Below are 27,738 nucleotides of genomic sequence, written 5' to 3' on the forward strand. Positions count from 1 at the left end.
TTTATAAAGGGTATATATATATTTGTGAGACTAGTAATTCTGTAAAATTTTAGTTCGCATATATTTTTATCAGGCTTTCCACGTAGGTTTATTTCCAGAAAATATTTTTGTTTTGCTAAAAGTATTTTTTTCATTAATTTCAAAGTTCAACATTGATTTTGTTACAAAAAGTTGTTGTCCTTCTGGGGTTTTGAACAGTTGAACAAACAAGAATGATGTGTATGTCACGATTTTATTCATGGAGATATATTGAATTTAAGGCATATTAAACTGTACCTGAAATTTTGAGTAGTGAGAAATACATATGACCGACAAAACAGACTAACTATACATTGGCATAAACATACCAAAGCATCAAACTGAGTTGACTCCAGATACAACAGAAATCTAAAATATGGCTATATCATGAAAATAAACCACATATATATGCAATGTCAGAACAACAGAACAAATTTACATGTTCAAAGTGAAGATAAAAGAACCATGCATCAAACAAAGCAATAAAGTACTTGCAATATCAATTCCAATAAATATAATAGGGAGTGACATCAAGTGCTCCGGAAGAGTAAACAAATGCAAATTACCCAAACATGTAAATATTCTTCATATATCATGTACATGATTGTTCTTCAGCTTTATTTTGGATCAACAAACACACATTGTATGCACCTAAACCAAAATTCTTTCGTATGGAGAAGAAGAGGGGTACAATGACATCATGTAAAAAGAATGTTTGAAAGTTTCATTTGATTCCATTCAGTGATATTTGAGGAGTTGCAGATGAAAGCATGGTTCCCCTTGACCGACGAATGACGAAGTCTATAATCACTAGGAAATTCCAAAAGTCATTCTGATAGGAAAACTCAATATTAGGTACACAATGGCATCAAGTGTTAAATAATTTGTGAAAGTTCGCCACCGGTTTAAGGTGAGTTGCGGATACAACCTAGGAAGGGCGGTTGCACATCCTAATAACTATATACCTCCCAATAAAAAATGCATGAACAGGTAAGCAGACAGAGACGGAGATGGGTGTAGCTTGATGAAGGGGCAAAAGTCGAACAAAGAACAGTTTTGACGAGTAGTTACACAACATCAAACTTGAGAAACTTCGTAGTTTGCATTGTTAATACCTGAGAATATTCTGACCATAATGATAAGTATCAAATAACGTAAAATTAGTATTAGACAAATAAGTAATTTATAGACGTCTTTGAGTTCATTCCTAGAGTCTATTACCTTCTATATCCATCCAAACCTCTCTTTTCATGTACATCTATACACGTTTACTCAAGTAATTGCCCTAAAATCAGAATATTCTTTTGGGTCCATTTTTGTCTCTTATTTATTCATGGGTAAGGTAGCCACCCCAAAAATCAATCTTGAAATAACGTTGATGAAACCATAGCAATCAATACACATTTACAAAAGTAACATAGCTAATTATTATAAGATATTTGCATCAAAACCAAATTTACCATATTCAGTAACAGTAACGGTCATAACCCCACCAAATAATCAAAAATAGCACTAATCAGTTGTATGATTTGATTGATTTGTTAGTATTAAGGTATGAAACCTTTCATAGAGATGTATACACCTTTATACAAGTTATTGTTATACGTCAGGAAATTGTTTATTCCTGGTCACATTTTATAACCTTAACTTCTAAACTGTCCAAGTAACAACAAAAACTAAAAACTCCTTCTGTCCCTCATTCCAAAAACGGTTTGTGTCATAGCCCTAAAAATCATTTCCATTTATGATTCGAAACTTTGTAAAATTTTATTCAGTTTTAATTAAGCTATTTAACGTTAACATTCTCGGATGACGAACTAAACACCTAATTTTAATTTGGTTTAAATATATATGGGTAAACTGCCTATTGTAAGTAACTCACATTTGACTTTTTCTTCCGATGATTTCTCTTCATCATTATCTGAAGGCATTTCTTGCACCCGTACTTTATCCTTGGAAGTAAAACAAGGGTTCTGATTCCAACAAACGGCTTTTTCAAAGTACAATCGTTGTTGTCACAGAATTGCATTTAGTTGAAGTATATACGACTAAAAAAACATACTGGAACTAAAGACATACTTTTAAATTATTGTTTACTTCTGCTTATGTAATTAGAAAACATGAATCCGACAATAAATCCTTTTCTGTTTCCACAATATATCAAAGGATCGTGGCAATAGGATTCCACTTGTAAATAAAATCAATTGAGATACAGATAGAACCGGAGATCTAAGTATCATGGAATGCTAAAAAGTATGATCCTGTTATAGAATGTATCAATATGCATTGATTAGACAAAAGGACAAGTTCTTGTTATACCTGATATGTAGAGTACAAGTTTGATACATTTACGTATTTTGGACATTACGGTCATATTATAATAGATACTTCGCAGTGCGCAGCTTTATACGACCTCAGATGTCAAACATGAATAGTTAAGATATCATTCCAGCTTGAGACAGTTTTGAATTTAAATTGTGATATTTTTTTTTAAACAAGAATCAAACCTGAACCAAAGGGGTCCTTTTGGCCCCTAATACCTAACAATTCAGATCACGACCCAGCCTTCCTATTCTGGTATGGCACAGTTTGGTACAATTTCAAAGCGGTCAATTCCTTTTTACTGAATTTTTTTATCCAAACATCAGGAAAATGATTGTTTTTGATATCTTTTTGACCAAAATTTCTAAAGGGTTAAAATCATACCCTCCCAAATTAATACAATAATATCTTTTGCAATATGGCATTTCATGGTGAAATTTCATTGAAGTCAGCCTCATATCTTGACCTACACTTAGAGATCGATGGTAAAGGATAGTTATTGACCAAACTTTACGACAAATGTGATGACTTTTCATTCAGCATTGTCAACTTTCCTTTCATCTGTGGCAACGACCCTTCAGCACCTGTGTATGGAATTTTCATATCACAACTCATACATTATAGCAGAGCTTGCCGTAACTAGACTTCTTACAGTTAGGCTTCTGGAAAAAGGCGATGTTGGTACAAGACAAAAGTCATCACTCCAGAAGTTTTATAGTCGCCATCATGAACTCGTGGATCGTTACGATGTATCCATCTTCACCATGAAAACTTATTTGTTTATGGTGTCATATTTTTCCTTTCCTCTTTCGTCTACCCCGGACTTGACTTTTTTAGCAACTCGGCGGGAGATCGGTCAAATTTTGTAAAACTTAAAAATAAAAGTTGAAATTTGGTGGATATATTGTTTAAATGTCGTTAAGCATTTATACATAGACAGATGTAATATATGTAATGGTAAACAGGTGTAATTTAAAGGAAGAATGGTATCCGGAACGTTTCAGTCCCCTGCCGTATTAGGTTCTCTCCTCAGCATCAGATGGCTGATTTTCAAAATACCTTATTTCGCACGAACTTTTGGAACTAAAATTGTGAGAGAATGAATCGAAAAGGGTCTTATTATTTTTACCCTTTTTCCAACTACTCCATGCATGCCTTCATGCTGTGGTAGTGTCTAAGTGCCTGATATTTTACAAAACATAGTAATTTATATTGCACCAATTCCCAAGTTATTCCTTTAGAGAAAAAGAGGAGAACAACTGTGCAAGCTACTCCACTAAGTTTTTTTGGTAAGGACATAAATAAAACAAAATATCCCATAAATATCATTTATTAAATGACGATAATCAAACAGTAAAAATAAGTAACATATGTACATTAAATTGGAGTGTCACTGTCAGAGTTGAGACAAATAATATAAAATTGATAATACATACAGTTGACACTCCCTAAAAAGTATAAAAAATTCCTTACAACAAAAAAAAGGTATGCCCTAAAAAACGGCCTAACAACAAAAAAGGTAAGGCCTAAAAAAACGGCCATAGCCAATATTGAAAAAAGATATCGGAGGTAGTAAGGGGAGGAGGTGGGTAATCAACTAAACAAAAATCACAACATAAATCATTTTATTTTCAATAAAATGTCATTGACTGTTAGTTTTGGAAAGACATCCCTGACTTGTACTAAAACTCAGTAATATTTTTTTCAGTATGTTACCATGGCTACTGGATTTTATAACAATAATCACTTAATTACTTATAAATGACTTGAACCTCCACACACCAAGGATTTCAAAAATATGCACATTTTATTATGACAAAATAATACAAATTTCTATGCGGACAGCTTTATTTCAACAAAATGAGACCAAATATTCAGAAATGGCCTAACTGTATTGTACTACCTAAGTTATTGTCCGGACATTATGTAAGTGTTTGTTTCTTGTACTTTCTGGTCTCTTATTCCGGAGTAGTTTACCAGGATATTAATGGTAAGGTATTAGTTCATGTGTAATGTTTTGGTTGAAGTTAATCGGTGCATGCCCTATTGTTGTACTGCAGTATTGGAGATCAAAACGGTACACACATGTCAATTTAGGTTTTTTGGCAAAGTTCTGGGTTTGTATTGCTGAATGATTCATACACAAATTTAATATTTGAGACAAAAAATTACATCATTTCAATTCTCAAATTTCTGTACCACAGGGTTGCACAAGGTTAGCAATCGGTATTCCCGTTTCAAGTATAAAAGTTGCTATTCACTTTTATGAATCATCAAAATTAGAAATGAAATTGTTAATAAAAATAATCTTTTTTTTTTCCTTTTCCAATGACCTATTTCCGTAATTAGGTATAGTGCCATTTCCACTTCAATATAAGGAATTAAAAAACATGGGAAGTGTCAATGCATTAATGATAACAATACAGTGATTCACATTGAAAAAGAAACAGTTTGTTAAAGTATATATATACTACATGGGTGGGAATTCTATCAACAGTATAATATTCATAGAGACCAGAGACCATGTGGTTAGATCATTCAATTGTATGTAAGTAGAAAGTGATGTCATGATTTCAAAACTTTTGTTATTTTCATAAAGACTACAACTTTCGGTGATCCTAACGAAGTCCTGACGAAATTTGAATGAATAGAATGTTGAAATCAGACAAAAAAGTAAATATATGAATTATGTTAAAAAAACGTACGCTTAATATTACACCGCACTATGTATAAAAAAAATACAAGTGAAGTTAAAAGAAAATCGTGCTTAGAAAAACATTAATATTTTGAGGTTATAAACGTAAAGAAATAAAAGTGAACTTCTAGTAATAGATTTATTTTACATTTCGTGGAATAGGTGATACTTCAAACCTAACAACCGAGTAATTATTGATAGTAGTGACACTTTATTGGCACGATGTCAGACAGTACAGGAGAATCTAACAACGAAATAAAAGAACGGAACAAGCCAACGTCAAATTCTCCATCAACAAGGAGCTTGAACAATGATATCGACACTAGAGACAACAGGAAGAACTCTCTAAATAGATCACATGAACAACAGTCTAAGGTCTATAGTCGACAAAACAGTCGTAATAGTGAGTCTAACGGTAGACTCGGCAGACGAAATTTGAGATTGATGACTTTGATATCGGTTATAACGTCAGGTGTTTGTATTTGTATGTCTATTGCATCACTCTGTTTGTACTTTACATTTTCACCATCGCAAACAAGTGCTACATCTTATGATGAGCATATAACAGGTTCAGGCGTCTTTAAGTTAGACCCCACAAGAATTAATGCGCCATTACATTATAATGATACCAGGTACAGAATGCCATTTGTTAATCAAAATTGTAAATTTCTCAGCTTTGATACAACGAAGAGGATATTTACTGCTAAACTTTCGGGTACTTTCCAGTTGACACTGTCCATTGGGTTTAAGTTCAATAATTCGGTCGGACGAAATACACGACTCTGTCTATACTACATCACAACGAAAGAGGAAGCATGCATTCGAGTGAAATTCCAAAGTGATACGCACATTACATTAGCTTTACCAGATATTGTAAGCTTAAAAAAGGACGAAAGTTTTTATGTAAAACTACCAGTAGGAAAAAATCTTATAGCAGATGACTCGCTTTCGAGACTCATTGTTCAGTATCGGAACCGTTAGTTATTCTACGATCTGTAACAGTTATAAATGGTATAACAATGTCAGAATAAGCCACAGTTAATTCTTTTGTGTATTTAATATCGTTCTGTACTTCATTCCCATTATCGTTCATTTAGATCGATGACCTGAATTCAAATAGCGGTCCATAGGACATGCAGGTCATGTGAAATAGTAATGAAGGGAACCAGAAGAGTGGACAAAGACGAGACATGGAAAACAGACAATCAAAACAAAGAACACAAAGCAACTAAAGCAATACATACAAAGCAACAAAATGAAATGAGTAACTCGGACTCCACTAAAGACTGTGTGCATGGACCAGCTGCACCGATAGGGTAAACGTCCTGCGGAAAATCATTTAACCCAATCATTTACACTACATGAGGCTTTCGCAATAATTCAGAAATCACTGACAACTGTTTTGATCATATTTTCTCCCTCAAATCACATTACCACTTACAACTTCTTTGAAAACCTCCGCATTCAATAGACACACGACGGACATATTACACTAATGGCTATAGGACTGACATATTTCGGCTCCATGATTTACAACTGTTTACCGGTATTATAATATGAAACATGAATAGACCTGGTACCTTCATGCATGCAATCTAAAAAAAAATGCTTATCATTGAAGTTAAAGGACTATTATTCACACAGTAAGACGGATTTGAAAACGTACTTAAATATTTTTGTGGATCCTCACACTTGATCCACTTGAACATATATTTCTGTTGGGAAGACAAGTGCCTAGGACTAAATAATCAAAAGGGATGGTTCATAACAACTCTCATCATCAACGGAAGTTTTTGTATTGTTTATCGTAATTCTAAACTTTGGAACATTGTAATGAATTTCTATACGAATTCAATATCACTTACCTAGAAATGGTCCATATATTATTAGTATTTTTGTCGGAGAAAATAAACTCTTTATCGGGAGCATGTTAACAAGACTTTCTATTTTGGATATAAAGTACCAAATATGTTTTCATTTGAATACATCAGAATACTAATATTGGTAATAACCCCATTAAACTTATTGAAAATATCTTTTCATTCGTATCAGCTTTTAAGAAGAAACTTTAACAATGAAAAATAAAATGCTTTGGGGGCACAGGTTGTTACGACCATAGAGGTCGAACCCTGAACATTTTGAGCAAGTATAGACACACCATTCGAGCTTATCTTCATTGGGATTGGGATTAGACTTTTAACACGGGAAAAGAATTTGAACAGAATTGAAGTGACCCAAAATTCATAAACAGCTGAAGTCACTTCCTCCAAAATTAACCCCAGGTATCATTTGGGAACATGGAACCACGAGGTATGATTTCAAAGATATTCATTAGACAAAATTCTTGCTTTAGGTACTTTTTGCTCCCCGATTCCTAAATAAATCAAAACCCAAAAATCAACCTCAGCTTTGGGGTAAAATTTCAGTAAGATCCATGCACTTTCACTTGAGTTATTGTCTTAACACCAGAGAAGTACTGGTTTAAGAACCCCCGATTCTCTAAACGGTAAATGTCGCAGCCTTCCTTTTGTGGCACGACACCTAGTGGTGTAACTTTTTAGAGATCTATACTCTTATACTCAAGCCATAGTCCGGCAATAGCATGATACATTATTTGTGGTTGTATAAAAAGAAATGTTTATTTATCCAAGCTTACAAAATAAACTTTTATTAAATATATTTCGGTGGCGAGATAGAATGTTCATGCTCACTTGCTGTTACAAATGTAATATTTATGTTTATGTGTTCGATATGTCTTGTGTGTTTGCACTGATTGGGGCGTGTACACGAGTGAGTATATGTACTGTGAAACTGGTCCAAACTGAAGCCTTTTTAGACATTAAAACTTATGTGCTGGGCTTAGAGAGATGTTCAGTTTGCCAAGATTCAAAATGTATCTAAATTGATATAATAAGGGTATGAACAAAATTACCGAACACTAATCCGATCCATAATCAAGTCAAGTCCAAAACAAATCTGGCAAAATAGATATTACACCACAGGAGCAGCTTGTACCGCAATATTACAGGCATTTCTAACGAAATGGTGGGTGGAATATAGGTTTTACAACACGCTAAACCTCCCTCTTCCATTGCGGCGTGAATATACTTAGAGACGCATTTCCTCATACCCCTGCTTCAGAAGCCTCAGAAGCCTGCTGTGTAGATATGTATGGTGTTCAAAGAAATCAGAGTGGTTAGTACTTCCCTTAGCGTAGCGAATCAATTGTAAAATATAAACACCATATGCAGGAAATGAAGGTATATTGAAAAATTGTCTGCTTCAGACATTTTTTGTATTGTTCAATGTTCCATTTAATACGTATTTCACAGTACATTGTCGAGTATATGCATGAATGAGGGTGTACATTGTTGGGTAGGTGAAGAATGTTGTGTACTGTCTAGATTGGAATATATGTGTACATTGATGTGGGTGTCCATTGCTGTGTATGTGTAGATTGTGATATATATATGAACACTGATGTAGGTGTACATTGTTTGGTATGTGTACATTGTTGTGTATGTGTAGATTGTGGTATATGTGTACATTATTGTATATGTGTAGAATGTGGTATATATATATGTATATTGATGTGGGTGTACATTATTGTGTATGTATATATTGGGGTATATGTGCACATTGGTGTGGTGTACCTTGTTGTGTATGTGTAGATTGTGGTATATGTGTACATTGATGGCTATGTGTACTTTATTTTGCCTGTGTACATTGATGTGTATATTGCTTGACAAGTGTACATTTATGGATGAGTGTACAATTTATAATGTCATCAGCATTTACACCTCACTTTTGTTGTTTATTTTATAATCCACCAAGAAGTGTACTGAACCGATAAAAAAATGCCAATAACAATCTGATATAATATAAATTGAATGGAAACTTGTATTGCATGATAAATGAAACAGAAAAAGTTTAAGACTGGTAGTAGAGCAGTTTGCTTTGTCATTAAAAATAACTACATTTCAACAGTTTTAATGAACCAAACAGATAAACAGTGACTAGAAAACAGTTAGCACTAGTCTGGAAAACTAATTAACTAGGTAATAATTTAAACTAATGCTGACATTTAATAATCATATAGGATTTTAAGAATGATCACATATCAAAATTCCTTCAAATAAATGTATTTCTGCTTATTTTTCAATTCGATTAATTTTGAAGATTTTTGTTATATGCTATATGAAGCAACTGACATAATTAAACCTGATAAAAAGTGAACAAATATAATAAAATCTTATCTTTTTTTTGTGGCAATTAACAAAAAATATCTGTTTAAAACTGGCTAATGAAGTACAACAATGTTAATTAAAAAATATTTAAAATGGCAGGAAAAGATGTTGTCATCTTCTTATAATCTTAAGTTTAATATTACTTATATTGGTCTTTAAAAAATTAAATCTATATCATCAATGAACAGAATATAAGAAAAAAATCACATAAACAAAATAATATGTTACGTGTACATGAACATTGTAAAAAGAAGATAAATTATGAAGTTTAAACAGATGAAAGCTAAAAAGAAGAATAATAGGATAATTAATTGGAAAGAGTGAATAACCAAAATATTATCAGGAGTGCCGAAGAATGCCTAGATTTAACGAGTGTGGAGAACTTGTTCCACGCACGAGTTGAATTCTCAAGTATTCTTGGCACGAGTGATCATATTTTAGTTATTCATGATAACCAATTAATTATCCTATTTAATATATATATTTTCTTCATAATTTATCGATATTTTCAATATGAATTTTAAATTCTGGGATTGGTGGATTGATATCAAAGTTGTGATATTTTGGCGGGAGAAAGCGCAAGGGTGAAATTATTGAATTTATTTCACAGTGTGAATTATCAAAATTTATTACACTGGAAACATTCGATAAAACACTGCTATCTATATAATAATAATTAATTAAAATATTCATGTCAAGGCTCATTTCATAATACTAATAAAAACTTTTCTCAAACCCTAAACTTGTCCAATGATAGTGTTGATGACATTTAATATGAAAGACAACATGATTAGTTTAACATGGAAGTAAAACAAGATAAAACTAAGTAAGAATTTCATCTTCACAACCTTCTGGTTCTGGATAAAGTCAATGACAGTTTTATGGATTGAATGATATCAACAAAAAAGCAGTTTTAAAACTTCCACTGAGATAGACTATCATCCACATGTTGAATAAGCCCACTCTGAGTGAGATCTCTAAGGCCATCTTCTATATTGTCTGAAGGAATTAATGTATTATCATTCCCAGGTAAAACATTTGCTTCACAAACCTCTGCAGCGTCCCGTATTGACACATCACTTTCTGTTGGATTATTTTGTCTTCCTATAAGGTCTGTTCTGATTGGTCTATCTTCTGAATCTTGAACTGGTACCCTAGAACTGTCTTCTGTGAAATCGCTTGCTACAGGTTCAATTCCATCCATACCATGAATGGATTCTGCTGTCCATTTTGTATCAGAACTTCCCATTAGTTCCCTATCTTCTGACCTCTGAACTCTGACCTCAGTGTTACTCAATGGCTGATCTTGATTTGATTCATCTGTAACCTCACTACTTAATGGGACAACACTGTCAATGAGAGGAAATGAATCATAAGTCAACTCTGTGTCAGAGCTTCTGACTGGTTCCTCATCATTAATGACATCTGATGCTACATTATTTTCAAAAGACTCGTCTTGATTTAATATGGCTTCATCTGACTCAAAGTCCTCAAAACTATGGACTGCATCACTATACTCTTCATCAAAGCTCATCATTAGTTCATCATCATTTCCACTCCTATCTTCTGGTTCCTCAGTGTAGTCATTAGCTTGATCTTGATCTCTCTGTTCCTCAGACAACAGAGAGGTTATATCACCAATGGTTAAGGAATTCTCCTCAGTGTCATGACTAGAGGCTGTAGATTCTATTGTTTTCAGAATGTTATACATTTTCTGTTCAACTGTACCCCTAATGAGAAATCTGTGGACTTCAGTTGGTCTGTAAAAATATCATTAAAAGCCACTAATAATCATATCAAATGAAATCAAACACATCTGATATTTATGTTTGAAGAGAAGGACATTATAATGGTTTTGCTCAAGCAACCGTTTACACAAAATGGCTGTATAGTAAATAGTATACAAAAATTGCTACCACAATTGGAGTGTGTAATTATCATTTCAATAGTTAAATGTATAATTTTTGACTTATTGATATTTTTAATATTTAAGACAAATCCTACTATTGTTTCTGCACATATTGTTTCAGAATGTTTTTATTTTGCAATGTGTCTATGACGTTAACAAGATTCCAGTGAACTTAATTGATGTTACAGTCAGACAGTAAGTAATTAACTACTAATGGAAAATTAGGACAATGAAAATCTGATATGCACCAGTTCAGAAAATTTTAGGACAGTAATTTTTTTACTTTCAATATTGATCAATAGGAAAAACTGGGTTTTCCTTACAGATGTATCCCTATAATGTGGCTTGTACTCAATAGTGAATCAATAGTCTGATTTACAACTAATTCAGTATTTTTTCATTTTCATTGGGCTGTCAACAATAGACTTCAGACTGTTGTTTAGGAATTTATTTGTTCAATTTTACATAAGAAAAGTTTTTTTTTTCTGTTACACTACAACTATAATCATTCCACTTTATCTAGAATAGTAGGATTATTTCAAAGTGTCATTTTGCTTCCTTCTAAATTAATACATGTACAACCTTGAAAATTGAGAACGGACACAATAACAGGCTAGGATACAGACCTACTGGGAAGGAGAAATACTGGGGAAAAAATCTTACATGAATATTGTGAATTTCTGTGTGTTATACATGTTTCAAGGAGTAACTTCTTGTCAGCTACCAACATTAGAAAAAAAAACATTGGAGACATGTACATGCTTATACAAATTAGTATCAAGATCCAAAATGAATACTAAGTCATGTATAAAAAGTACTAATAAAAACAAAAATCAAATAGGAAGCCAAATCAAGAAGTTTTACCACATGCAATATTACATGTAGGAATGAGGCAGATGTCAGTAAACAATCTATATAAAAATTAAGGTTTAACAAGTCTGACCACTTGGCTTCTTTGTTCCACAGGGTTTAAAGGTCACAATATTCCTAAAAGGAATATTTATATAGAATAATTCAATAGCTGCTTTTATGAAATTCAGGCCCAGATCTGACATGACAATTCTAACAATGTAACCAAACCTATAACCAGTGTGCCATTTTTCCTGGCCATTTCAATAATTCTTATTCATTTTTGGCAAATATATTTTGTAAACTCAGTGACCATATAATTTTATATTCTTAACCTGAGGAACATTCAATTCTCTATCATCATTAAAAATTTAACTGAGATTACTTTCAGAGGCTAACAAATATGGTGAGAATTTGTAAATATATTATAAATACAAGTTTTTGCATCTTGAGTATATAAACAAACTATCAAAAGATATTATTTTTAGATCTAAATAGTAGGATATGTCTTTAATAAGTTGTTCAAATCTATAGTAAAAAACGCATGCATTTACATATAAATATCAAACTAGTACTGTCAGAGAATTCACTTTGTGATACTAGATGACATAAAAAATGGAAAATAGCAGCTGACTAAAGGAAATCTCCCACTTCCCATACCTAATACCATATGGTCAAATATATATATGAACCTGCTGTCAAAATGTGGCTGTGATAAGTAGTAGTTGCAGAGAAATTTGTATAAAAAAAAGTGTGGATGACAAATGGATGGATAGACACTATAAACACAATATACAGTCCCCTTTCATAGCAGGGGTATAATTATCATTTAAATCATAACTCCTTTAACAAATTTCTCTGACAATGATTATTTTGCCACATGTATATATTCAGGTGGTGAACTATAACAGTTCTTTAATGTGGACTTTTATTTAAAAGCTAATATAGATACAGAAGGATTCCAAGCTTTCCTTCATCAATTAAGTGTTACATACTTAGTTTGTCCAATTCTATGCACTCTACCAATAGCCTGTAGCTCTTGAGCGGGGTTTAATATTGGCTCAACCAGTATGACATATGTTGCCTCTATTAAGTTCAATCCATTGGCACCTGATGCTACTGGTAACAGAAGGGCAGTGATGTTCTTGTCCTCTTTAAAGGCATTCAGATTTTGCTAAAATGAAAATGACAAATTAGTATGCACGGAGTTACTGTGAAAGTACTTTTATTCATGGGTACCAATTTTCATGGTTTAGGGGAAAATGACCAATTTGTAAATTCTTGATTTCGTGGATTTTAGAACTATATCATACAAATGAAGGGAAATTTCCAATTCATTGGACCAAAATTTCATGGTTTACCAAACCCTTGAAAACCACAAAAATTGGTACCTCACTAACAATACTACTTTCACAGTATGTGAAAGGGTTTAATTGATTTTTATAACATTGTCGATACATGTGTCAGTGCTCACAGAAACTTAGCTTTAAAACAAATAGTCAAAGTTGGATTACAGTAGAAATTACATTTTGATGTGTGAACTAAAAAGCTAATTACCTGAAACTTATGGCCATGGTAAAGCAGCCTGTGATCAAAACTGTTTTCTATCAAAGCAGACGACAGGACATTCAGAACATCAACCCACTGAAAAATTAAGTTCTATCTTTCATCATGTTCATTCTAACAGCAATGTTAGATCATCAACAGAAACAACATTTTGACAATATTACAATATCTAAATGAAAAAAAAACCTTTTTCAACATTCAGTTTAAGGAAGTCATCCCTGTGTTTGATAATCAGAACAAATAAAACTTGAATAACAATTGAAACAAAATATTGTGAGCTCACAAGGTGTCCCAATTCCCTACCCAGAAACCATACAGGAAATCCCAAATGTCATTCACAAGGTGTCCCAATTCCCTACCCAGAAACCATACAGGAAACCCCATAATATCATTCACAAGGTGACCCACTTCCTACTCAGAATCATACAGGAAACCCCATAATATCATTCACAAGGTGTGAATTATTTTTTGCCATTACTTCTGAAGATTGCCAAAAGGACAATCACCTGGGTTAAAAATACTTTCACCTTGGTAAAAGAAAATAACAATAACTGATACAAAGCTAAGCATGTGTCTTGTTTACATTTCATTTCACCTATTTCTTGATTAGTTTTCAAATAAATAATGACAATTAATGACCATATTTGTGCCGCATTATATCATAATATATAAATTACAAAAGGATCCTTGTGTTATATATTCGTACTTTTTTCTTTTACAGCTGGAGTCCGTCAGTCTTCCTTGCCATTGATTAACCGCTATTGCTTTGCAATAAGATTTTTTTATAAGAATTAACCCTTACAGCACATGCGCGAATTAAGGTCACTAGAAGTTACATGCATACAAATTTATCTAGGTTGACTTTTTGTCTTGCAAGACAATAGATGTATTGACACCTGTTTCATGTAATTAATGCATTTTATTTGTGGATATCAAATAAAATTATATAGGAAAATTACAATTTAGTAGAAATAATTCAAAGTTAAGGCATATTTCAACAGAAACAAAAATTTACAAAAATGACAGCTAATGCAGCTTTAAGCAGACTAATTTATGATACTTACAGTTGAGAAGACCAACATCTTAGCCTCAGGATCTTTGTGGTGTATCTTAATCATCTGTTTAACTATACCTTGTACCTTAGTTGAATGACTTCCCTGCAATAAACAAAATCAACATATCAAGTGTGTTTTGTACATCATGCATATGTTCATTTGTGTTTATGAACCATTAAAGGGTAAAACATCCCTATCACAATTGATTAGTCTACTTGAAAACTTCAGATGAACTATATATTCAAGTTTAAATCTACTTCAAACCATATGAGATTATTTTCAAAAAGTGATGTGTATTATCAAGGTAGATCATACCTAATAATTCTAGTGGATATATTTTCCTAGTTTTTCTCAAAGATGACCAAGAATAAACATACTTAAGAATTTCAATGTAAAAAACATAGGTCACTGAAGTTGAATTTGAGATTATTTTATTAAAGCCAATATTTTACTATATCTTATATGGCTTCTGTATGGTATTTTTAACATTTCACAAACTTCTAAAAAAAAATAGATATATAAAATTTCATATAACTTTATATAAAGAACACTTAACTGACATTCTTTTATAATAAAAAAAAATTGGGGCTCACCGAACTCTTCCTCTTCCAATATTAAAAAACCTAAAATTCCCTTATCAGTAATTTCCAGCCAATTGTCTCCCTTTTAAAAGAATTTTCCAGCCAATTATCACCTCTTGAAAGAGGCTTTTTTTAAAAATAACATTTTAATTTCACCATTCTAATTTTTATGTCAAAATATCATTTAAAATATTTAAATATATCATTTTTACATCATTTCAAACACTATTAGTTCATAGAAAATATATATATATGTATGTATAATTTTACAAAAAAGAATGTCCATGTAAGTGGTATGATCTACCTTAACAAATTATTTTTCTTGGAATATTAATCTTAACTTTTCTATCTAAATATAAATATGTTTACAGCATATTCCTAAATATTTCATTAATATTTCTGATCAAATTACAATAAAAAGAAGATATTCGTTATCAGTTACCTTAATATTAAAATCCTGAATGTCTTTATCATTTGAACATTTTTTGGTACTAACGAATGACACATCACTTCGATATGTTATCTCTCGACAGATAGCACACTTCACCACACGGTTTCTCCCACCAAAACTGTACCGTTCAAGTAGAATGTTCATGCAATCTAAACAGTAACAATGCCCACAATGCATTACACTCCATTCTACACCTAATTCCCTTTGACATATGGGGCATGGCTCTGGATTGTGACCGTCTGAGTTTTCATCCCGTGTCTTGAATAATAACAAGGAAAATATGATAAGAAAAGGTGTTATCCTTGCAGTAAGATCTAATGCAAGCAGCAAGAGTGTGAAAACAAATTATTTCCAATTTTTTATTTTGTAATTTCTTTACAAGAGAATTGTGATGATTCAAGTCATGTTTACAGATATAGAACTGAATTTTTATTCAAACGATATCTTTTTACCTTTGCTAGATTTTTCAGGTACAACAACTGACCAAGTTTTTTTCTCAGTTCACATTTTCCCACGATGAGATCAGATTTTAGTTTCTGTTTTTGGTGCTCCAACTTAAAAAAAAAATAAAATCATATACATGTATATACAAGTAAATTCAGAATATAACACTATCATGTCATGGGTAGCCACTTTTTATTCAAGTATTTTTCCAATCAATGATATAATCACAATCACAATTTTTTTTTCATTTTAATACATAAATTACGCTTAGTTATTGTTCATTCTGAAGGGGAATAAGGAATGCCTATGATAATAACTGTTTGAGCCCAAATTATTACTACTTTAAGAGGTATTTGGGGCTATTGTTCCTTTACAATTTCCTACGGCTCTTCAAATTAACCAGACTAAAGTGAAATGATGATCTAAGGGTCCATTCATGAAAAAAAATGACACAGAATGAAAAATATAGGTTATACAAAAACAAATATTGATATATTTTATAGATCAATGGTGATAGTGAGAGCAAACACCTTCTCTTTTATGCAGAATGACTGCAGGAGAAAGTTTAAAAATTACATATTTAAGGTCCATGTCACTTTCAGATTAAAATATGCTTAAACATTTTTATTTGCATATTTTAAAGTTAGTTACAAGTAAAAGTAAGCTACCTACAGCAGAAGGTTCCAGTATATGTAACTGTGCAGTAGTTGGTTCTGGTTCCCTTGGTAACCTCAGTCTGAGTCTGGTTGTAGCCATCTCCAACTCATCAATACTGGAAACCTGTTCACGGAGGCACATCCACACTGACCTACACCCCTAGGTAATGTAAATAAAACTCAGTAAAAACACATAAATAGCTGTCTTTATATGATGCAAGTCTAAAACTCACTTTAATGTCTTATTCTGAAACAGTTTCAGACCACATAACAAATGTTTCAGTTCTTGATTCAGATGTTGCACTTTTGATATAGAAAATTTTACAGATTGTATACAAATTTCCCACTGCAAGAGTTATAGTTCTTGATTTTGTTCAAATTGGTTTAATTCAGCAGGAGATGAATGTATGGTTTTCTCAAATACATTGTGAAAATATAACACGTGTAGAGCAAAAAAAAAGCATAGTTTGTACCATGGGTTTGTTCTACACCATGAGTCACCTACCATAGACAGAGTCTAAAATTTATATTGACTGGTTCTTAAAAAGCTTATAAGTTTCCCAATGTTTAAATGCTTCACAACATTTTTAAAATAATAAAAACTGAAAGAAATGTATAATTCTTTTCTTTGCACTATAAATGATGGCTCACAATTTCTCTATCGAAATGTTAATTTCAAGTTGACAGAGTCTATTTATTTATTTGTATACTATAACAAGACTTTAATGTGTATTACTCTGATAAAATGCATTGGGCAAAACATTCCAGAATAATGTATGAAATTTGATGTCATAAAAAACAGAAAATCACATTAATTCACTTGAAGTATATTAGTGAAAATGTGTTTCATCCTACCAAGCAATAAAATAGTACTTACCTTGAATTCTTTCTTCATCCCTTCAAATACTTTAATATGAGCCAGACCAAAGCTAACTAAATAAGGATCAACTAAAACAAAGTAAGCAAACCTTTAATGATATACATAAACTAAAACATTTACTGTCCTTTAAAGTAATATACTTCTTTCCAAAATAAGTAAGTTGAGAAAAGACCAAATTCATATTTCAAGAATCTTTTCAAGAAGTCAAAATTTAAACATATCCATGACCAAACATGATCTGGATTTCCATTTCCTACAATTACTGAGTACAGTGAAAAGAAACAGAAAATATTCTTATTCTTATTCCTCAAAATCTGTAGTATTAAAAAAAACAAATGTGTCAATATGTGCAGTCTTGGCAGGAAAATATAGAACATTTCATGTGATTCTAATACAATGATTCTCAAATGGAAAACTATATCAGGCTTTAAAATCTAATTTTTTGCCAGTTAGGAAAAAATAAGAATGATTGATTGATGTGATTGTTATTTTAAATCTTATGGCACATATTATTAAGCTTTTCAGGACAAGAACATTTGATTGATCCAATATTTGTATTGTACTAGCTCACAGAAACAATAGTCTGCATGTAGATATGTTGTTGCCCTTAGACACATAATTCTACCTCCTAGCTAACCAGTCATCACATATCTCCTAGACACATTATTCTACCTCCTAGCTAACCAGTCATCACATATCTCCTAGACACATTATTCTACCTCCTAGCTAACCAGTCATCACATATCTCCTAGACACATTATTCTACCTCCTAGCTAACCAATCCTCACATATCTCCAAGACACATAATTCTATCGCCTAGCTAACCAGTCATCACATATCTCCTAGACACATTATTCTACCTCCTAGCTAACCAATCCTCACATATCTCCAAGACACATAATTCTATCGCCTAGCTAACCAGTCATCACATATCTCCTAGACACATAATTCCATCTCTTAGCTAACCAGTCATCACATATCTCCTAGACACATTATTCTACCTCCTAGCTAACCAGTCCTCACATATCTCCAAGACACATAATTCTACCTCCTAGCTAACCAGTCATCACATATCTCCTAGACACATAATTCTACCTCCTAGCTAACCAGTCCTCACATATCTCCTAGACACATTATTCTACCTCCTAACTAACCAGTCATCACATATCTCCAAGACACATAATTCTACCTCCTAGCTAACCAGTCCTCACATATCTCCAAGACACATAATTCCATCTCCTAGCTAACTAGTCATCACATATCTCCTAGACACATTATTCTACCTCCTAGCTAACCCGTCATCACATATATCCAAGACACATAATTCTACCTCCTAGCTAACCAGTGATCACATATCTCCTAGACACATTATTTAACCTCCTAGCTAACCAGTCCTGACATATCTCCTAGACACATAATTCTATCGCCTAGCTAACCAGTCATCACATATCTCCTAGACACATAATTATACCTCCTAGCTAACCAGTCCTCACATATCTCCAAGACACATAATTCTACCTCCTAGCTTACCAGTCTTTACTTATCTCCAAGACACATTATTCTACCTCCTAGCTAACCAGTCCTAACATATCTCCAAGACACATAATTCTACCTCCTAGCTAACCAGTCCTCACATATCTCCTAGACACATTATTCTACCTCCTAGCTAGCCAGTCCTCGCATATCTCCTAGACACATAATTCCATCTCCTAGATAACCAGTCCACACATATCTCCTGGACACATAATTTTATCTCCTAGCTAACCAGTCCTGACATATCTCCTATATGTTGTGTGCTTGGCAAAGAAAAAGTTATCAATTCTAAAGTGTTCTAAAACTCTCAGTCAGGAATCACATCCACAACCACCTTTACTCATGACAAGTAAACTACCATGAATCCACTGAGGCAGTCATGCATTTTTGACAAACATTTTTACTATTAGTAGTTCATTTTTAAAGTTTATATTTAAAACAAATATCAATAAATTAACCCTTACCTTGCGGGAACCATATTTATATGGTCATGGCCTGTTTTCTGATTTTTGGGTTCTGGCAATTCTATTTTTAATTTTGGAAACCACAACTTGATTTCATATGCAAACAGAGTGAATGTGTTTTGAAATGAGGCTATTTAATGCAGAGTTTGATAAAAAAAAAAAATATGGACTTAACAGTGGAACAAGAGGTCATGAGTTAAGGTCACAAAATGTTGAGATTTTTTTTAGGGGTAGGGCTCAATTCTTGGCCTGTAACAACAACAGATTGGATCCATAGTGCTTCATTTTACCTGGTTTCTATAGAATAATGATGTCTCTCATCACTCCCACCATGTCAACCCCATATACTAACCACTTCCAGTTTTAGGCAAATCTGAGACCAAAAATTGAAAAAAAAGCCTAATTTTTTTCTCATGAGTGCCCCCTCTGAAGACCCCTGACCTTCCACTTACAATTGTAATTATTAATTTTTGGCTTAAATTACCATCATAGGGAACAAACTTTTGATAAATTAAACTTTGGACTTAGTCTTATCCCTGGTGAGCACCGTATCTGGTGAAAAATGACAATCGCCAAAAATGACCATTTTCAGGCAACAGACCCATTTTCCTGCACATCTAGACATTTTTTTCGAACAATTCAGCATGGTGAGTGTTAGTAACTGAGCTGTTATTGTAGATAAAATTCTACTCCAATTTTTCAGTTTTTTGTGTGTCCTACTCAAATAAGATACCGAGTTACTCTTGGAAAAGATGGACTTAATGAGTGCATCCTGAATTTAGAACAATGTCTAATAAAACAAGAAATTTGAAATGAAATGACACCAATACAAACCTCGACGCTGTTTAGCAAAACTGATAATAGCTTTCAGAGTTCTCTCCACTTGACTGTCAGCCCAGGTTCCCTGTCTTCTGGTTCCCACTTGATACTGGTCACCTGACACAACTAGACCTCTAGAGAATACAACCATACCATATCATAAATTCTAGCATAAATATATCAGCCATCAAGGAATGCAATTAAGAGTAATATTTTTACACAGGGACTTAGTACCAATGTCAAGAAAGCACAAAATCACTTACTGTTCAGTAAAAGAATATAGCTTAGCCTCATAATCCTGGAAATCTTTGTCTGTATCACAAAATGGACAGCTGTAATTGAAAATGTTGGTAAGTTACAATACAATACTGTTTAAAATCTTCAAAACTGGTATTCATATTTGAGAGAAAAACTCCTTCAATAAACAGCTAATTAATCACTATGATCTTAACAATTGTAATTATAAAAATAAATAAATTGTACAGAAAAATGCTTTTATTCAACTTGGCTTTAAACAAGCTCGAACAAAGAATATTTTCTTATGTATTTTACCAACTAATATTTCCAAATAAGTAGTTTTTCCAAAAATATTATTCCTGCAGACAAAAAAAAATGTACCAGGCTATATGACCACAGTAGACTTACTCTCCAGAAACCTCTTCCACTGGCCTCAGGCAACATTCTACTGTCTGACTGATAATTGTTGGTGTCAGGCCCTTACTCAGCTTATTCAATGATGTCATTAATTTTTCACGTGCAGATTCCAGGGCCTCCAGTTTCTGTACTACAATTAATTCTAATCCATTTGTATCTCTGAACCTAAAATAAGAAAGAATACTTACATAAAGCCTACAAACAGCAGAAATGAATAATAAACAGCAATATTAAGGATGTTCATTACTCATGTTCAGCCATTTTGTCAAATTTTAGGACTCCTCTAGTTTTGTTCATTTCATAGCATTAATATTTTTTGTCCAGTGACCTCCATCTTTCTTCCGCAACCTTAAAATGTTATTTTAGAAATTTTTATAAAATCCTTGTTATTTATTTCTAAGTTTCTAACAGATGAAACCTACTAAGACAAATCCTATGGATAATCCAGGCAAATCCTTTTCCCACCAAAATTCCATTTGCTTATATCTCAAAAACAAGCACACTGACCCCTCAATTTTTTCTTCTTATATTGTTCTTGCATGAAAGATCTTAAAAGATTTGAAATTTATACTTTGTTGCACTCAAAAAAAATGTCTGAAGCTTCTTCACAGCAGCTGTCCCCAAATTTCACTAAAGTCCAACAACTTAGAAAAAAATGACAAATGAAAGGGAGCTTAGTTTCATGATGGCCTACATTGTACAAACTCTTTTTTAAATTTGTCAAAGCAGTTTTAAGTAATTGTCAGACATGTAAACAAATGGTCAGATAAACAACTGTGTAAACATTTCACTTCGGTTAAGACTGCATAAAACAGCTAGAAAAAAAGAATTTGTCTCATATTGTCATCACTTTAACTGTTCTGGTTAATAAATTTATTCAAATTCTAGAAATCTATAGCACATTACTTTATCTCTTTGTAAAACAAAATGAAAATAAAATTCACTTAAAACTTTGAAATTAGCTATAAAATCCTTTTTCATAGTCATAAGTTCTTTTTTTAGTATAATTACTTACATGTTAGCCATTGACATATGTGGTCCTAAATTGCCAGAATTATCATACAGATCATCCTTAATATGTGTCACAAGTTCATTTCCTATGCCTCTACTATCTACTGTATCTATAATAGATATCCACCAGTCTCCACCAAACTCTATAGAATTGGCCTGAAGTAGAAAGATCTACAATGTAATCCTGTATATGTTATATGTAATGGTTACAGTCACAGAGGTAAAACTACAAACTAATAAACAGTTAAGAATTGAAGTAAAAGAGAGACAATTCCAGTGTATTTCATTCAACAATCATTATGTTATGTCTCTACTGAAACAGACCTTTATTTCTAAGAAATATAAACATACTTTAAAATGTCAGGTTTATCATGTATGTTGTCATCCAGAGTGGTCATTTTCTCATTAATTAAGCTCTTATAAGAATGAAAAGCAGTTAAAAAGTACGGTGATTGATTATTTTCTATTTATAAAACACAAATGTCTTCATGTACAAATGGCACTAGTATACATTCCTGAAATGTGATTACAAAAGATAAAAATATTTTTAGCTTCCATTCTTATTAACCATGCTTTACCTAGAAAAAATACAAACCTCATCCTTCAGATCATTTAGAGTGTCCTGTATTCCCTTCAGATGATGCTGAGCTTGTGTCACTTTAGTCTCTGCCCTCGTCATATATCTGTGTCTTATGTCTTTGGTCTAAAATACAAAAAAAGACATGATTTATGAAAACAAAACATTGACTGAATTACATACGACTTAAAATTTGTGTATCAAAAGATATAAAATACAAACAGTATTAACTTAATTATATATAGGTTACTTTTATAGTCATAATAAATACAACCAACTTCTGAAGAAAAAAAAATATGAAAAGTGTGAGCAAAGGTCATTTGTTGATACTCAGGGTTTGACACTAACTTTTCTAGCTAGGTATCCCAAAGGACTTTCTGATCGATAAATTAGGTATTCCTCAAAATAATCCTGCAGCCCTGTCTTTAGGTATAGTAACAGTGCTCCAGCTAAAAATTGAAAGGGGCAGGGTGCTGTTGAGCAGAGGGGCACCTTTGTAGTCGGGGAAGGGCACTTTTTTTTGGTTCACATGTTTACCATATCAAGTTGATTGTTCATTTTCTATGTATGTATTTTTTTTTGTTTCTTTGTTTGTTTTTTTTTGTTTGAATTCTTCTTTCTGATAACTAGCTGCTGAACCCCACCTCTTATGGTTTATATGAAAATTTTTTGATATTTACTATATGCAAATATAAAAAAATTGTCATATTTACAATAAGTGCTACAGTTCTACAGCTATGACATTATGTTTTTTTATTATGTGTCCACATTTTTGTAACTGTATATATGGTAGCAATAAAGATTTAAACATGTTTTGATTATTTATTACAATATGAAAACCATATCAAATAAAACATTTATATAATTTCAAAATTCATAGTATCACACACTACATTCATACTTCACATTCATTGCTTACAGGCTAAAAATACACATATACACATTCACCCATACAAACAGCAGTTCATGAAAGTTACCAACATTGCTAACAACAAAATCTATCTCACATTCTTCAAAGAACAAACTTCTAAAACACTCACACACTTTCACCATACAAACTGCAGAAATCTACTACCTCTCAAATACACATCAAAATATTCATTACATCTATCTATGAAAATTTGAATGTAGCACTCTAGAAAATGTTCATTTGAATAAATGTTTTAGCACAATGAGTTGATTCTTCTGTCTAACTGTGAAAAATCTGGTGACTGTGGGCTGAATGATGTCTGCAAACATAGTCTCATCACAGTTCAGTTTGATATTCAGGAGATGGTTTAGAGTGCTGGTCTTTAGACTGTTTTGGTGGATGGTCTTGATGAGTTTTACTTGAGAGAATACCCTTTCTACTTCTGCTGTACTAAAAGGAAGAGTGGTGGCAATACTTATCAGTTTATAAACCAACCGGTAGATGTCCTTCAGCCCTGTGGTTGGGTTATGCAGTAGTTGAAGTAGATGAGTCAGTGACTTGTCTTGTAGGTTCATGGTATTGAGTAGCTGTATGAAGTCTTGCCATTGGGTCTGCAGTTCTTCTGGGTCCATTGAAGAGTGGTCTGCAAGGCTGAACATCTCACTGAACCAATAAAGTGATGGAAGATCTTCTGGTATACCACTAAAATCCAGGACTGAAAGCTGGTCAATGATGTCTGTGTCAACAAACCTGTCTTGCATATTGGTAATCAGTTTGGTGAGGAATGGTTCTTTGACTTTTGTGTTGAAGTCAGAACTTGGAGTAGTTGTCAATTGTAGATCAGATGACATCTGGGAGTATTTCAGCTGCCAGGGTCCATCTTGGGTTTGTCTGGTTTCTAACATCTTGATGGTTTTTTCTACTGTTGATTTTACTATGCTGAGGTCAACATCTCTACGTTGGAAGACCAGTGATAAAGTGGATATGTGTGGTAGTGTATCTGCCAGCAACAAGAGTGATCTAAGTGTAGTTGGGTCTTTAAGACTCTTCAGTATACCATTACCAACTGGGTCACTGCTTATACCTGATGTCTCTATGTCAAATCGGCTTCCAATCTCTGTATGAATACACGTTATTAGTCATTGTCTATCTTGTAATTAATTTTGTTTTCACAACGTTCGAAACTTTTCATAAATATTTAATCCAATAAATAATAACTAAATCTTTTAAAATCTAACAAGCAGCGAGTTTTTATTAGTTATTTTAAGAAATCTATTTTTAGTCATGTCATAGGTCATGATAAAATCATGTTAGCTGCCGTACTGGTTCAAACAAGCAATCAAACTTTTAAAATTATGTATTTTTTTAAATTTTTGTTAGAAAATTTAATGTCATCAGTACATGTATGTCATCACATAAATATTTTATTTAAAAAAATATATAAAATGACTGGTACCGAGTTGAGTCTGTGTTGAAGAACGATCTGATAGATGCGTTCGTCTTTGCAACTTTCTGCTTGTCGCTGGCAAGTTGAGCTAAACATCGTTTCTGTGAAGGCATAGTGGTTTATGAATAACTAAAAACTTACTCAAAATGCACGTTATATACATTTATCAGCTGTGACATTGATTAGTCTTGTTGAGATCAATCATACCGCCCAACAGGCGGGCATGCGCCGAGGTTTTTACCACCTACTTCAAACTAATTATGTTAATCAATTACACAAAACAAAGGGTAAATTGTATTGATATCTGGTAATATACTACTGTTAGTGTCAAACCCTGGATACCCTCCCTAGAAACTATGTAAGAAACCCCACAAGTCATTCAGAATAAAATGAAATACTAGGTGCACAATGGCATCAAGAAATTTAAAAATTGTCAAAGTTCCATCAAATTCAATTGGGAAGTTTCAAAGGAGTTGCAGATAAAAACTGAGGATGAGTGAAAGGATGCACAACATGATCACAATATACCTCCCACTTTGCTAGAATAAAGATCTAGTGTTGAACCTCCCATTTATTATGTTACAAAATTCTAAATGGCAAAAAATTTGATTTTTAAAGATCTTCACAAAATAGAGCCAACTTTCATATAAAATAATACTTTACTTGTTCATCTATCTGACTATCTCTCAGTGTAGGTTGTAAGCCTGAAGGTTTTAAACTTAGAATTTCCTTCAGATTGTGTAGTGTATGTAACTGTTGAAGTTCATCAGTCCGTAATTGTTCTTTATACTCCTCTACAGACCTTAGTACTTCTCTGTATCTCTCTATAGCTTCTATGTACTGTAAATAAAAGTAATATCATAGTTAAAGTTTAATGATCATTCTGGTTACAGTTCTAAGTTTCTAGGTACTGTAAATAAAGTAAAGATAATTGTTAAATCTAATGAATATCATGGTTAAGACTCTTAGATTCTAAGCACTGTAACTAAAGGAAAGATTTTTGCTTCTTGAAAAGTTATATGATTGCTAAAATAAAGACTTTCAATCTTTCTATTTACATGAATGTGTGCTAATTTTCTAATTGAATCAACCATTTTGGTCAGTTATGAATTTATCTTTAATCATTTGAAGACTCGGTATAGACAAGAAATACTGTGAGCAAGCGCACAAAGAGAATACCCCCTGCTTCAAATTAACTTAATCTAAACTGCTTGTTCGATTATCTCCTTTTAGTGTTATCCAACAATAATTATATTCCTTCATGCACATCTACATATGATACCCAACCACCCTATATTTACATCAAAATGTCTTAAGCAACTTAGGAGGAGTTGTACTTACAAGGTTTTACCATATAAAACCAGGCGTGTAGCTGAGGCCAAATTGAAGTGTAGGCAAAATTACGGCAGGGGGTCTGGGGCCGCTTAAGACACCCAGCAGGTCCCCCCACCCCGAAACTCCGTGGAGATAGCGTTTTAGAGCATCATTTATGCCTCTCCTGGATGTATTTTATCTCAAAAAAAAAATTTTAAAAAATGGCAAAATTAAGTCCAGGCTAAGGCTTTTTTGCCTAACGGCAGCTATGCGCCTGAAAACCATTTAATTGAATTATCTCCCTTTGAAGTCTTCAGACAGTAAATATATTACTTCATGAACATCTTCATATTATATCCAATCTTTCTATAAAATTTCATTAAAATCCTTTGAGTGGTTTAGGAGGAGTCACACTTACGAGATTTTATCATATAAAACCTTTTATTTGGATTATCTCCCTTTGTAGTCCTATAACCGTAAGTATACTCATTCATGCACATCTATATATGATACATAACCTTCCTATAAAATTTCAATAAATTCCCTTCATTGGTTTAGGAGGAGTTGGGCTTACAACAAATGTGGACAGACAGACAGAAAGGGTGATTCCTATATACCCCCAAACTGTTTGCTGGGGTATAGTAAGTAAACTGTTATAGATGTGGTATAAATAAAAATATTTGTTAAAACTGTTAAAATGTGGGTCACAGTCTTTCCACATTTTGTTTCATGTCATTTTTATAACACTGTAACCATGAAATTCTCCCATTTTACCACAAGTATAAAGTCATTGCTTTTAACCTATAAAGTTTCATTACTTTCAAATAACTTCTTGCTTTGTTTACTTTTATACTGTATTTTGTTAAGTGATGATTTCCTGAAGATTTAAGTTATAAAAAATTCCCTTATCTACAACAAAGGTGTATGTCCAACTCTATCTCTATAGGTCTATTTGATTACCTCTTCTTTAATGATATGTAAGCCAGCCTGGCCATTAAGAGCAGCTACTATCTGTCTGTGGGCCTCTTCACACTCAGTTTGTGCTTTCTTTGTTAGGGATTCCAACAGTTCCTCCATTGTCATTGTACTAGATAAAATATCATACCTAATTTTTATACAGTTTACAAACTATCCATATCAAATACTAATAACATTTACCATGCATATCATTAAAAACCACTAATCTAATTGGATAATCAATTCCTACATTAACTACACTACTTTCATTGATCCCTGTGCATTTCTACAATAAGATAAATGTAACTGAAACGGTGTTTGCAAGCTCTGCTGCTTTGATACAGGAGAAATAAGTCAACTGTAATTATAAGAATTGAAT

The 27,738-nt window shown here is 32.6% G+C and overlaps 2 protein-coding genes across 3 annotated transcripts in view; one reads left to right on the top strand and one right to left on the bottom strand.

Annotated features, from left to right (window-relative positions):
• The first annotated feature begins 4,727 nt into the window (after positions 1–4,727).
• Positions 4,728–9,242, top strand: LOC148615222 (uncharacterized). Of its 2 annotated transcripts, none has more exons than XM_088589936.1 (2): positions 4,728–4,888; positions 5,198–9,242. In XM_088589936.1, the coding sequence occupies exon 2, from the start codon at positions 5,258–5,260 to the stop codon at positions 6,014–6,016; it is 759 nt and encodes a 252-aa protein (XP_088446062.1). In that variant the 5' UTR covers positions 4,728–4,888; positions 5,198–5,257; the 3' UTR covers positions 6,017–9,242. The 2 variants fall into 2 exon arrangements, with proteins under 2 accessions (XP_088446062.1, XP_088446063.1); XM_088589937.1 differs by having other exon boundaries at positions 4,728–4,884.
• The window catches only part of LOC148615223 (E3 ubiquitin-protein ligase SHPRH-like), a 39,452-nt gene continuing 20,723 nt past the window's right edge, over positions 9,010–27,738 (bottom strand). Inside the window, exons 17-31 of the mRNA XM_088589934.1 lie at positions 27,363–27,489; positions 25,752–25,928; positions 22,750–22,857; positions 22,159–22,310; positions 21,135–21,308; positions 20,753–20,821; positions 20,505–20,623; positions 17,671–17,741; positions 16,810–16,953; positions 16,146–16,247; positions 15,685–15,951; positions 14,671–14,763; positions 13,598–13,684; positions 13,036–13,214; positions 9,010–11,042 (exon numbers count right to left, since the gene is read on the bottom strand). Coding sequence (XP_088446060.1) covers positions 10,196–11,042; positions 13,036–13,214; positions 13,598–13,684; positions 14,671–14,763; positions 15,685–15,951; positions 16,146–16,247; positions 16,810–16,953; positions 17,671–17,741; positions 20,505–20,623; positions 20,753–20,821; positions 21,135–21,308; positions 22,159–22,310; positions 22,750–22,857; positions 25,752–25,928; positions 27,363–27,489 — 2,716 coding nt within the window. The 3' untranslated portion in view covers positions 9,010–10,195. The remainder of the gene's footprint in view (positions 11,043–13,035; positions 13,215–13,597; positions 13,685–14,670; positions 14,764–15,684; positions 15,952–16,145; positions 16,248–16,809; positions 16,954–17,670; positions 17,742–20,504; positions 20,624–20,752; positions 20,822–21,134; positions 21,309–22,158; positions 22,311–22,749; positions 22,858–25,751; positions 25,929–27,362; positions 27,490–27,738) is intronic.

Source organism: Perna viridis, chromosome 6 (assembly GCF_037379345.1).
Source record: "Perna viridis isolate PV_CMFRI_1.1 ecotype Kerala chromosome 6, ASM3737934v1, whole genome shotgun sequence".
NCBI lineage: Eukaryota > Metazoa > Mollusca > Bivalvia > Mytilida > Mytilidae > Perna > Perna viridis.